At 50.0% G+C, this 13,765-nt stretch overlaps 1 protein-coding gene across 1 annotated transcript in view; it reads left to right on the top strand.

Moving 5' to 3' along the window:
• The window catches only part of LOC149357000 (uncharacterized), a 42,053-nt gene extending 33,256 nt beyond the window's left edge, over nt 1-8,797 (top strand). The window contains exons 18-21 of the mRNA XM_089584401.1: nt 3,812-4,049; nt 5,417-5,752; nt 7,930-8,177; nt 8,476-8,797. Coding sequence (XP_089440527.1) covers nt 3,812-4,049; nt 5,417-5,752; nt 7,930-8,177; nt 8,476-8,740 — 1,087 coding nt within the window. The 3' untranslated portion in view covers nt 8,741-8,797. The remainder of the gene's footprint in view (nt 1-3,811; nt 4,050-5,416; nt 5,753-7,929; nt 8,178-8,475) is intronic.
• The last annotated feature ends 4,968 nt before the right edge of the window (nt 8,798-13,765 follow it).

Raw genomic sequence — 13,765 nt, 5'->3', positions numbered from 1 at the left:
AGCCTGTTGAACAACAGGGGTCTGGTTTTTTTGCCAAAAAAGTCTTAATCAAGTCCGAAGAATGTTCGGAGCATTGTCGTGATGGATGCGCCAATTTCCTGTTGACCACAATTCCGGTCTCTTGCGCCGCACAGCATTACGTAGGCGATGGAGGACAGCCCTGTTGTACTCTTTTGTAATTGTTTGACCCTGGGGTGTGCGTACTCGTGGTGTGCCACACAGTGAGAGTCCAAGAAAGCAGTCAGCATCACTTTGACGTTGCTGAGCATTTGGCAGGCCTTCTTTGGTCTTGGCGACATGGAATGCTTCTACTATGACGACTGGGATTTGGTTTCCGGGTCCTACCCGTACACCCAAGACTCGTCACCAGTGATTATGGTGTTGATGAAGTCGGGGTAACTGTTTGTGGAATCCATGTGTCCTGTGAGACTTCAACACGAAGCTGCTTTTGCTCAACCGTGAGCAGCTTCGGTGCGAATTTCGCCGCAACTCTCTTCATGGCCAAACCTACGGTGATAATGGAATGTGCAGAAAAACTACTGATGTCCACCTCTTCCGCAATTTCTCGGATAGTCACATGACGGTCCCGCATCACCAGAGCGTTCACTTCGGCAATTACCTGGCCATTTCGGCATGTTGATGGTTGACCGGAGTGTGGCTCGCTCTCCACCGATGTGTGGCCAACTTCGAAATACAGTTCGACCTCTTTAGAGAGACTCCACAAGTTTTGGCAAAAGGTGCTGGAAATAGACGAACTGCAGCCTTCGTATGAGCCTGTCAATATGTTCGTCACATCGATGCACGGTGATGATTAGTGAGTCTACTTCGGAGTACACTACAAAGTGTGCTAACTTCAAATTGAGCAGGAACATCCCAAGCTGCACCTGCGAAAAATACGAATGCCTCTTGTTGATAACAATGTTTTCTCCATCTTTCTTTACATAAGGAAGCTTCCTTTCTTCCACAAGATCTACACCTTCCTTTGTTCTGCCAAGTACTGGGCTCTTTACTTCTAGGAGAATTGTTGGCACTCCCTTGGTGAAGACAACACCATCTGGGCTATACCCTAGCCAAGGCAAGAGAGGGTGCACAACCAGGCCAACCTTTGTAACTGAATTTTTAGTTTTACTTATGTAGTCGGCAATAGCCGGCTCTTCGCTTGCTTTTCCGTAGCGTGTTGCCTGGTTGCCACGAAAGCTTTCGGCCACCATTACTGACATTTTGTCCTCCCAAGTGCGGCCATCCTTCGGAAGGAAAGTGAAATATGCGTGGCACCTGCTCCCGGTTATCCTGACTTTCCGCTCTTTGTGCCATATGGTGTTGTCTTGAGTCCGTGTTGCAGCCAAGATCTGCAGGGCTTCCTCCCGAGTCACCGCCACATATTTTCTGTAAAAATGCTGCTCCCGTTCTGTCAAATCTTGGTCTGACGATTTGCATATTTTGAACTTTCCCACCTCTTGGAAACGAACATTATGGTACAGGAAATCAGTGTAGGGCCTCATGTCCTGGCACATCATATGGCTCAGCAATTGGTGTTCATCGTCACTTGGATCCGAAGCAGGTGACTGAGAGCTCTCCTGCAGCCTGCCGTGAAAGTGAAGTGCCAATGCACTTTCTGGCAGGGCTGCTATCAGTCTCTGCCTTATTGCTTCCTGTGTGTCTGTAGGTAGCTGTAGCCGTTGCTGGACATTCACATGGCACAGTTCTTTCAGTTCTCTTGCGTGGTACATCGGTGATGCCTTCAGTTTACCCCAGGCTTGCTTCAGGTCGGTGCACGTCAGATGCTCCAGATTGTTGATGCCAGTCCTGTGAATGAAGAAAAGCAAGTGATACTTCTGTAGCACATGTCTGCATAGCTGCCTTTAGATGTCTGTATTAAGTGCCACCAAGTATTTAATTAGCTTGCAGTTTTTCAGAGTGTTTTAATCTAGCTTCAATAATTTAAACCATGCACACAAAGGAACTTTTCATATTACTGTTCGGAACTTTTGTGATACTAATGCTAGTTAGCAGAAAGCAAGGATATTTTCATCAGAATGAAGAGTTTAGCTCTGTTGGTTGCATATGTGCTTTATTTATGTCAAACTGCCTAAGGTTGCATGAGTTGTTCTACATGCTCAAAGTGCCACTTCACACTTGCTCTACTGAGCTGTGCCTGATGAAAATAAAAAGATGAAATAAAAGCACTCTTGCCTGTTTACAAACAGCAACATTGCGACCATGTGTTTGCAGTGTTGGGAGTTTCCAGCCTTGCAGGAGCAGTGGCCCTGAAAATGAAGTGTGCAAACGAATTTTAATTTTCAAACGCAGCGATTATCAGTCCAAAGGATAATCAGCGTGAAGAAAACCTCGCATATGGTAAGGCATTCTGTAATAAATCTGTAATTAATAAACGTTGATATAAAACGATGGAATATGTTGGTGTTAACTCTGCAGACAAGAGCAGCGCCCGCCCTACATAAAAACATTCGCGCCTGTATGAGCACAAACTGTTGGGTAAGGTGGTCATGGATGATGTGCAACGCAATGACACACAGTACGACCGCTAGCATATTTCCTTGAGGCTGCTACGACGTGATGATGTCGCCGCAACGTCGAAGGGCTCCGCTACCTTTCAAGAGCTCCGTCGGCGCTCGGGAGTTTACGCGCAAGTCAGAACAACTGTACTGACATCGTCATGCCTAACGATAAAAACATCGCTACACCACTGACGCTGACTGTACTTGCGACAGACCGCAGGCTTAACCGCACAGCCTGTCTAGAGAAACGATACTTTTGAGCGAGCCGAGCGTTTCATGCTGGCCTGTAGGCTCCGTACACAGTAAAACGTGTGACATACCTTGATGGAGCTGTCTTGGCTGTAAATGAACTCCAGTTCATGTGGTTTCTGCTGAACGTTCGATGTCTGCACGCAAAGTCCTTGTATTGTGACGGATCCAATGCTGGAAGCCTTCACGCCGCAGCAGATGACATGGCCGGCGTTGAGAACCGCTTCGCCTTCAATTAGGCATCGAATTCTTGTTTCTGCCGCTCCAATATGGTTCATGATGTCTCCTAGAGACAGCGGCCTGCTGAATGGTAGCGAAATCATAGCAGACTACCGAAAATCGGTTAGCACTACAACGCTACAACCTTCCGCGGCGCAGCTCGGCACACGACAACAATGACGACGGGCAAGGAGTATCATCCCAGTGACAGCCATGTTGAATCGCCTCGCGCGCCCCCTATAGGTCATGCCCGTTGCGAATATGCGCCGCCTCCTCACCGCCGCTACTACTGCGCGCTCGCCTTCTCGCCACCGTTTGACCTTTCGTTGCAGCCTCGTGTTTACCACAGTTGCTACGCATGCGGAAGGAGGGCTATATAACGCGCTTGCCTACACCGCTATCGTGGTGCTCCCAGTGCATTGTGCGCGAACTGCGACAGCCATGACGTCAAACAAAGCATAACTGCAGCTTTTCGCTTGTATATCCAGGCTTAACCAGAGCTAAGCCACTGCCAATTTTCTTTTTAATGTTCAGCACCACGATGCTCGTGGTGGAAGCCGTTCGAAATAGAAGCGTTTGTCCAGATTTCCTGGCCTTGCTTGCGTCATAACCCATCCTTTTCCGTTGCTACATCTCGTGCATGGTTCTCTGACAGTACCTCCTTTTTCGTTGCATCACCTGCACAGTTCAATAACACTACTTTCTCTTCCTTTTACGTTGCTTGCATCACCTGCATGATTCAGTGACAGTACCTCCTCCCTTTCCGTTGCTTGCATCACCTGCACAGCTCAGTGACAGTACCTTATCATTTTCCTTTGTGCCAGGTACGCGATGAAGATCCGGGCGCTGCTCAAGTCGTACCACATCGAAAGCGAGAGCGAGGCCCTCTCCGGTGCTGTGTCCAAGCTCAGCAAGTACGTGAAGGAGAAGAACGACCCTACGGACATGGCCATGGTGCTCGAGAGCCAGGTCGAGCACGTGGTGCGCCGAACGCGCGAGGAGTTCTTCTCACAGCAGCTGGACCCGGCTCGCGAGAACCTTAAGGCCTCCGCCTGGTACCAGGTGAGACATCGTACGCTTTCTTTTCTGCGTGCATCGCTTTCGATCTGGTATTCTGCTGAGCTGTGGTCAGTGCATAAAGAGGGAAGCTGGGTGAGCGAACAAACGAGCCGGAAACAGATATGGCACACGAACGCAACGCTAAAGGCTGTCACCTTATTCTGTTGTTAACAGTGTTGTATATGTGTCCCTTCCTTTGTCTTTCGCTGCCTTATTTAGCTGCATGTAGAACTTGAAGGGAAGACGGAGTGATGAATAGTGGCTGTGTGCCTTGGAGGACTGACACCAGCGCCGCGGAATGTTGGCCGCTAGGTCTGAGACCATGCTGCACGATGTGTTTGCGGCGGCTGACGATAACGGGTGGCCTTATAGTAAGGGTACCCTGCAGCCGCTATCATCATGAGCGGCGCTGATGTCAGTTGAAGCGACGTGCTCTAGCATTCGTGTTTTAAGCCTGCAGAGGGTGTCACAGTGCAAGATGGGAGGCTTTTAGGTTGACCATTTCTTACTGCGAGCCTCACCCTTTCCCCTTCTCGGTAATGGAACTGCCTGCCTGGCTGGCTGCGTTTATAGCGGAAGCCTGAAAGATTGTGCTGTTCAAGGGGGGCTGTCGATTGTCGTGGTGTACCTTCTAAGCAGAGCCCAATACACATACTTGAAAAACCGGGCTGAATAGCCACACTAATACATTCTGAAGGTAGCATGACGGCGACCAAGAAGGCAGATAGTTAGGACTTCATATCAGCGACTGCATGCAGTCTTCCATCGACGTTACGCAAGCTGCCCTCGAATAGTTTCTGAAAGGTGAATAATGCTTGCGGAGGGAATCCGAAGCGTCTGAACGACCGACTATCTTAGTGGCCGTACTAATTCTATGCCAGATTCCGCCAGTCCACAGACGCATTCGACGACAACTAATTTCAAAAGTTAGGTGTGGTAGTAAGGAACAGATGATTACTACGGTCGTGGCGGAAGCAAGGTGGGTAATAGCGAGCTGAAGTAATATGCCCGTGACCCTTCCTCCGGGGATCCGACATAAAGCTTTAGACGAAGAATGAGAAGAGATAGTTCGAGCTTGTGGCCTTATTTGTACTTGGTGCTCAGTAATGCATCTTGGTTATACCTTCCGCGAAATGAAAGCCTTTTTTTTTAAATAAAAACTACTACAGGCCTCATTCCTCCCGCGTTTTTCAGCGTCTTCTGAAGAGATTTCACGGTGACTTATGTTTTGACAAAGACCGATGATCTAGCTTTAGCGTTTTTCGTTCGATGGCAGCCCTAGACTAGCTTTACACCTTACGGCGACTACGTTAAGGCTAACGCCTTGTGCAGGGTAATTCGCTAAAGTATCATGTGGGGTCGGGACGCAGGTGACGTACGAGCTTCAGTCCTCGGAAGGTGGCATCCAGAGCTTCCCCTGGGTGGTGTCCGATGTGCTTATGCGCATCGTGGTCAACACGTCCACCTGCGTCCGCGGGCCGGCATCGCGCAACAGCTTCAGCCAGCGACTCGGTGCGCTGCTGCTGGGCAGGCCGCACCCTGGTGGCGGCGACCAGAACGACACGCAGCACGGCGACACGCAGGTGCTGACCAACCTGCTCAGGCTTATGCACGACTGGATCGACTCCAGCCGCGAGTTCCTCTTCGTCAAGGACCCGCAGGAACTGGGTCTCTACAAGAACATCATGCGCGAGGCATGCGTCAAGGTGCGTGGGGTCAGCAAGAGAGCTGCGTGGGGCGGAGATCACGCGCGAAAGTAAACGTACAAGTTAGAGGGCTGGGCACCTTTGCGTACTTTGTGCATTGTTGTGTTTCTACCCCCCCCCCCCCCCTAACTCTCTTTGTGTGTTCCCGTCACACCTGTCTCCACTTAGGCCATGCCCAGATGCAGTGCGTGATTCTGCGAAAGGGGTCTTTTTTCATGCACGCGCTCCCATGCAACCTCATGACAGGTGGAACCGAACACGAGGGACGTATTCAACTCCTGGATTCCTGGTACCACCACTTCTGCCTAACTGCCACGACGTGTTTTCCGGAGTTCCCTTTAGTCGGCACCCAACGCAGCAGTATTGACCCTGCGATTTTGTGTGTGCATCTGTCAGGGTAACAATGACTCAAACGCCTGCTGCCACCTGCGGAGACGAGCGTCTGCCATTCAACCGCGCCTCGCTCTCTTGTCAACAGCGGGGTGACGACGCTGCCGGTGTTCGCCTTTGGGCCATTTCCTTGGAACAAGATATGGAATCCACCTGGCCGGAAACGATTAGCCCGTGAACGCGCTCTTCTGGACATTTCCGAGTATCCAAGGGCCTCAGCGGATGAAGCGAAGTGACGACGCTAAAGGTGTTCGCCCTTGGCGTTTCCTCGAAACAAGATATGGAGACGACCAAGTGGTGAACGACCTTGGAGCACCCGGACGAAGTCCCTAAAATTGGTTGAAAAAGGCGGGAAGATCTCGGGAGGGTCTATTTAACGCGCTCGACACGTTCATCGAGGAGCCATTCCCGGAGCGACTCCCTGAGCGATTCCTTCAGCGTTTCCCTGAGACTTCTCAGCTTTTACCATGTTTGTCTCTTTTTGTAAATAATCATGTAAATATGTAAATACAGTTTTTCCTTCACTTCCCCTACTCCCTATCTCCGGCCCACGTTCCTTCCTCCGTCAGCACAGCGGCGGTGCTCCTGGACCAGATGCCTGGTGGAACACTCTACTAGAACGGCAAAACATAACAGCATGGGGATCTTTTATGCGTCGCCGATAACTGTCTTGAGTTATTCGCCATCCAACATTTGTAGGAAGCGGGATGGAAGCAGCATTGTGGATGGCCTGCTCAACAAAACTAAGTCCGTCTTTCGTACAGAAACACTATGTGCAGCTACATGCGGCACTTTGAAACGAAGCGCCATGCACTGCTGAATGGGAAGATTTCAAAGCGCCGGCGTTTTGTCTCGTATTTGACCTTGCGTGAAGTCTGCAAGGATGAGGGTGATAGTCACTCGACAAAAGCACCAGTTTGTGCTGATTGTGCTCTATGAATATGTTGTGTCCCCTTATTGCTTTTTTGTGTGTGCGCCCCCGCATCCTCCTCCTAACGACCACTCGCATCCTCCTCCTAACGACCACTTGCCCTTCGTCGCACGCTGTCGCCAGATGCCCCCCCATGGTGCGCCCCCGCATCCTCCTCCTGTTTTGGGAAGCCACTCCCTCCCGTGGACGCTTCTCCGCTCCCTCCTTTCTTCGGGCGGCCAGTTCGGCTCCTGCCTCGGTCGACGCTGGTCGCACCCTCATCGGCTTTAAATAAACGAAGTCTTAAAGTACCGTGTGCGTCTTTCGCTGCATTCAACACAGCGACCGGACACGACAGGATATAAAGTTTCAGCACAGCGCAAACGTACGAACGCACGCACCGGCTAAGCCTTGGCCAATGGTAAAGATCATGCACCTGCCTGCCTACCTCCAGCAGTCAACCGGATGGTACGGATATGGCTACGCTATTACGTCTCCGCTATTCTGCTATCAGAACTTATCATAACTTAATAATAACGAGCAGCTGTACTTCCTTGACGGTTCCTCCTGCCTTATGTTCGGTTTCTTTTCAAGCAATCGGGAAATGCGCAGGATCGGGCGCTTAACCTAGATTAAGGTTTATGTTGTGAAAGTTTCCAGAGCTTAAGAAGGTAAAGGGGGTATTTATAAGAGCTTTCAAGACCTTTTACACGCTCCTGGTGTAAAGAAGTGAGAACGATGTCATGTGGCAGCACATTAATCTAATTTCACCGCACTGTAAAAAAAATGCATCCATAGATAAATGTACTTAGAGTGTGTGTCATTCTCAGCGTGCGAGGGCCTGTAGCGGGAGTTCACTGTTCATTTCCCATCGCAGGTGTCCCGCTCCCTCTCGAGGGACGTGCCACCGCACAAGCTGGTGGTCCTGTGCCTGCGCTTCGCGTGCGCATGGTGCCTCAAGATCTTCCAGGGCGGAAGCGACGGAGAACTCATCTCCCTGGAGTGCCGCCGCCGCTACCGGCTGGGACACCTGGCCCTCATCACGCTCAACCGGCTTTCCATGTCCGGCAACCTGGCCTATCTGCGCGGGGCACCGGAGGTGTGCCCCTCCACAGAGCTAGTCAGGTATTTCACACACTGTTCGGTGTGTTAACGAACTGCGTCAGGAGTAGCAGCTGACAGGTTGTGTTACTGCCATGTTTAAAGTGGGTACATAATCGGCGTGCTTCGAGAAATACTCTAAAATCAGCATACTCTTCTCAGTCTTGATTTATTGAGGAAGTAATTAAAAACAGCCAGTGCATGTTTCGGAAATCCAAGGCGACTTCACAGCTTTTCAAAAGCACCGCTACGCGCAGTGCCTTGGTAACTGTTCATCGCAGTGCACGAAATACCCTGAATTGTCTTCCGCTGTCCTCCCCAGGATTTACATCGACCGCCAAGACGAAGAATTCTTCCTAATCCTGCGTCGCTACGAAGACGTATTCACGGCGATCATGATGGACTGGTCCGGCGCAGAGGACATCCAATGCGACCTCAAGACGGACCGCATGGACGAGTGGTTTCTCCAGCTCATGGTCACCGGGAGCCGCTGGGCTCTGGAGCGCCTCAAGGAGATCGTCGTCTACCCGTCTTTCCGCGAGGTGCTGTCGCTCATGTTCAAGCGGGAGCTTCGCAGACAGACCTAGAATAACGCCGTCGCCAGGACAGGACAGGGATGATGGATAAGCCAAGCCCCACAGCCATTCCCCAAAGAAGCAGTGCTAGTCTTCTACCAAGACGAGTGCACACGGGAGGGAACACCGGGAGGGAACACCGCGGCGGGGTTGGGCAGGTTGGGCGGTCGGGTTAACCTTTGTTCGGAATACCTTCAACACTGTGGGAGGAAGGGGGAAGTGCGCAACCATAAAAGTGTGTGGCTTTGTAAACAGCTCGAACATCACTATAAGTCACCAGTGCAAGGCTCTAGGAGTCATTAGCGCTCTACGCTGAGTGGCGGGAAGCGACTCCTTCGTGGCAGAAAAGGAACACGAAAAGACTAGAAACGGAGCCAAGAGACATAAACACTAAATGAATGGCCTAGGCTCTACAGTAAAGCGGAGTTGGCGACATGAATGGGAACAGAGGAGGAAGGAGTAGCCCGAAGAGATGCACTTTCGCCTGGCTCGGCAAGCGCCACGACAAAGCGACAGCGGGCCGGGGCGTCTGTCGCGGTGAAGAGGCGCCGAGATCACCTTCGCAAACAGCGACCGAGAGCTGAGAAGCGACGTTCATTTCATGCAGTAGCGTTTCCAGCATGTAGTTTAGCCAAGCCATCACCACAAGCCCTTGGACACTTGGCCAAAGAAGCCAGAACACTAAATGAGGTTTCTCTTGAAGTTTCGCTCACGCGGAAGGCGTCCTGGGCGACAGCACGAAATGCAAGCGCAGCGAGACAAATTCATAAAGGTGTGTGTAGTGACAACGCTCGACATCTATACATTGCTACAAAACACGACACACTACGCATGCATTACTGCAATGTGGTAGTCCAGGTGTAGCACGGATTGGAACAGTTTTTAATGCGAGAGCACTATACTTCACTTCACTTTCAACAAGTGACATTTGCTTAAAGTGTCATTTGAGCACTGTCACACGATGAGCTTTTGTGACACTCGCTGCAGAACGCACTTTCCTCGTAGTGAGTTTGGTGGGCTCCCTCCACTTCGTCCGACAAGGCGAGCGTGTAGCCTCAACAGCAGTTCTGCGGCATTCAAAAATTTGTTCTGAGAATTAAATATCTCCATCTTATTTTCTTGATCGCGCCTTTTAATGAAAGCTTGCGCAAATAATGCGCACACTTGTACAGCTACTCTCGCTTTGCAGACGACGGCGACCCCCGTAGGCCTAATGAGTCCACCGGGTGTGTGTACGCAATTTCGGTGATTGGGGAGAGCGAATTCTCAAGTTTCAGCGAACTCAAATGTACAGTGAGTGTGGTTTTGCTAAAGGTGACCTCAAATCGGCTGTCGCTTACATTACAGGACGCGCACGCACTGAAGCGCCGGTGGGACTTAGACTGCCGCTCAATGTTTTGGGCAGCCAGCAGCAGTCGCTGCCGTCCCTTGTGGATGACAAATAACGCCGGTTCAATGCATGCGAACGGTCACCGAATATGCTTCTGCGTAAACTGATTCAAAATGAGGTATTTGTCTCATCGGAGAAAGCAAGGACGATTACCGACAAGCGCCGGACCTACGCGATGTCAGCAACCAGGCTACCAAGGGTTTCCTTGGCGCGCAGTCGCATCGGCGTTTCCTACGTGTTGTCGCACTTTGTAAATAAGCAAGGGTACCACCGTTAGAAAAATGAGATTAATTAAGATAACTAATCCGTAGCTCGGGTATTATGTCATGCAAACAAGCACTATCAACTAAAGTGGCTTTCTGGGCTTGTCGGTCAGTGATCATGGTTAAAGAATGCAGCGCGAAAAGACAAGGACAAACGAAGAAGTGGACAGGACTGGCGCTGTCCTCAGCGCCAGTCCTGTCCACTTCTTCGTTTATCCTTGTCTTTTCGCGCTGCATTCTTTAACCATGAGCACTATAGCAGTTTGTACACAGCGATGTAAACAAGAGTACTGGAGTGCAGTCGTCCTCATCGGTGCATTCCTGGGTAAATTTCGCGCTTACGCGGTAAAAATTCAGTCATGTACTATGGTCTTCAAGCACTCATTTAGCATCTACACAAAAATATTTGCTAAAACAGAATGAAAAAAAAGCGAACACACATGGAAATGTTACATCTCCGAATGATTGTCTTTGGCTTCGTCACTGGAAAGCCGCAATTAAACTACTTGTTTTTTTTCGGCCTGTTACTGCTTTCTTTTTGTTCTCAACGTACTTCCCTTTCCGTAAGTCCTTTCTCCTTGTGACCACGCTTGCTTTAGCCGTTTTAATTGTATAAGCACTGAAGTTGTTTATATAGGGCGAATGAATGGTAATAACGATTGTTCTCTCTAGCCTCACTGGACTGCAATTGTGTATGCATTTTTGTAACTGAACGAAAACATCTTCGACGGAGGTCCGTCTGGTTGGGTTTTTGAGATAGTTGAGAGAAAAAAACTAACGCCAACCAAAATATTGGTTGGCGTTTTTTCTCTCAACCATTTTTGTAACTTTTATTCGTTCAGTGAATTTTTTGTCTTTTTTTTTGTCCGTTGACTGGAATGTATATCAGCTGAATGCTATTAAAAAATTTGTCTAGCAGCACAATGCGGCAGTCCAGTCGAATGACACTCAGTTGGAAGGCGTTCGAAACTCCCGTGTAGCAGGGGTATTACTAGTCACGGATCGTCATGCTTTTTGTCGTTAACATTTTTTCAGATGTGGAAATAAATCTGAAAATTGACTCGAAGTAATTACATTTGCGAAAAAAAAGTTGTCTTTTGTAGGTATTTGCGCGAAAAAGAAAAGAATTTCTCAAAGGTGCTGCAACATCCCTCGCCACTGCCATCATTTCCACATGACACCCCTATTTCCCGTGTGACAGCGCGCACCGAAAGTGTCATTCGTTCAAGAGAAGTGCATTTCGTGAAAGTGTCACTAAACCTGCCTGTGTGACAAGGCACTCGGCTCGTTATACGAAAACCCAGACGTAACCAGAAAGCCGTGGCAGGCCAGAACTACCTAGACTAGAAGGCACGCGTGGCAGAGACTCCGCACGCGAGTGACGTCATCATCATCAGTGCGACCCTCCCCTTCCGAGAAGGGCAAGACGACTTCCGGTTTAGGGGCGCCCCACCGCATTCCTGGGGTCGTTATACAATAGCCTTAACTCGTGGAACGAAGCAGACCAGGCTCAAGATGGGAGCGGCTGGCCCCTCTCCCGCAGGCACTGGGCGAGATGCCACTGTACCGCCTGACTTGCTGTCGTACATGTAAAAAATGGCGTGTCGCCTCCGCGAGATACGCTAGGAAATACGATTCGCCACTGTCGTATTCATGTAAACGCGGCTAGATACTACACAAAAGGGAAGTTCCCGCCGCCGCCGACCTTAAGCTTTAGGTGAATGAGGTTGCAGTGCTATGGAGCCTTCAACGTCCATTATGAATCGCTCGCGTGTACATCGACAGGCGAGACAGGAAAGTGTGGCCAGAGGCGGCAGTTCGCTGCCGATGAAATACGCTGCCAACACAACGCAGGGAAACGTGCGAAGCGATCTCCTGCAGCGAAGGAACGTTCAGCCCCCAAGTTCAAAGCAACAACTCAGCGAAAAGCAGTCCTCTCGCAGTTACACATCATAAGAATTGCTTATGTGCCCCCTAATTTTTTTTTGTGTTTGCATTTTGTTTTTTTTGTCATACCCCTAATTTGCGGAGAAATGTCTATGGGCACATGGTTTTCTCTTCAAGACGCGAGAATTGTTATCCATTAACAGTCTCTCCAATGGCACACTCGGCTACGCATTGTACTAGTTTTATTTGTGTGCATCTTTTTCATAAGATAAATATTCCTCGTTCCACCAAAAAAAAAGAGGTGAAGGCCTAATGAACGAAATCCTTTGTGGGAAGTGCCTGACAACATGCACTGGTGAAACGAAAAGCAGAAAAATAGAATCAGCGCAAGAACTTCGTTCGGAACTTCTTGAGGGAGCGCACGGAGCTACCGGTCATCCAGATTGCAACGACCACGAAGGTACCCCGAGAACACGACCAAAATTTCAGTCAAAGTTTTAAGTGCCAACTCCAAGGGTCCTTCCTGGGCGTACGAGCCCAGCGTCTTCTATCTTGCCCAACCTCGGCGAGGCGCCGATGTCTGTCCGTGCTAGATATCAGCGCACGGGCGCTCGCGTACGCGTCGGAAGCTGGGTCCGGTTTGCAACACTCGGAGGACCGCGGGAGTCTCGTGTTGCAGAGAGAAGCCCACTGCCGTCGATAGAGCTTGTTGGAGTGACGTCTTGCCGCTGCGTCTAGCCGATTGTAGACCGTCCAGTCTTCTGGCTTGTCCGTCCGTACAGGAGTGTCTCCAAAGGAAACTATGGTTGGGAGTTTAGAGTACTTTACTTCGTCTCGGATTTCAAGAAGTTTTTCGGAACTCGCTAACTTCGTCACCTTGTAGCCAAAGCTCAGGGCATCAGTAAGAGATCTAGAAACAGTGAAAGGACAAATTTTTCTGGCTGGCTACTTTGAATCTTCACAATGTATGATATGGTACTTAAGTAAAGTTCTGTTGTTTTTTGCAGGGATTCTGCTGTTTTACCCATGTGCCCTCCTTTTTGAGGGGTGCCGCCGCGGTGGCTCAGCGGTTATGGTGCTTGGCTGCTGACCCAAAAGACGCGGGTTCGATCCCGGCCGCGGCGGCTAGAATTTCTTTGGAGGAGAAATTCTAAAGGCCCGTGTACTGTGCGATGTCAGTGCACGTTAAAGATCCCCAGGTGGTCGAAATTTCCGGAGCCCTCCACTACGGCGTCTCTCATAGCCTTAGTCGCTTTGGGACGTTACACCCCATAAACCAAACCAAACCTTTTTGAGGGCGATCATTTTATAAGATAGAGGGAGCCATGAAATATATGCTTTTTTTAGGCCGTGGTGCCTGCACGCAAGTCCCGCCTACGCCGGCTATACACTGAAAATATAACAAAATTCTTTGGAGGCACTTAGATATCTCCTAAGTGCGGGAAGGCGAAAGCCGTTTGCTACTCATTGCACTGATCTGAATTTGCCGCGCTTGAA

The sequence above is a fragment of the Amblyomma mixtum genome, chromosome 3 (genome assembly GCF_055824585.1).
Source record: "Amblyomma mixtum isolate Tamu chromosome 3, ASM5582458v1, whole genome shotgun sequence".
Classification (NCBI taxonomy): Eukaryota; Metazoa; Arthropoda; class Arachnida; order Ixodida; family Ixodidae; genus Amblyomma; species Amblyomma mixtum.
This window is presented reverse-complemented; position numbering and strand designations above follow the sequence as displayed.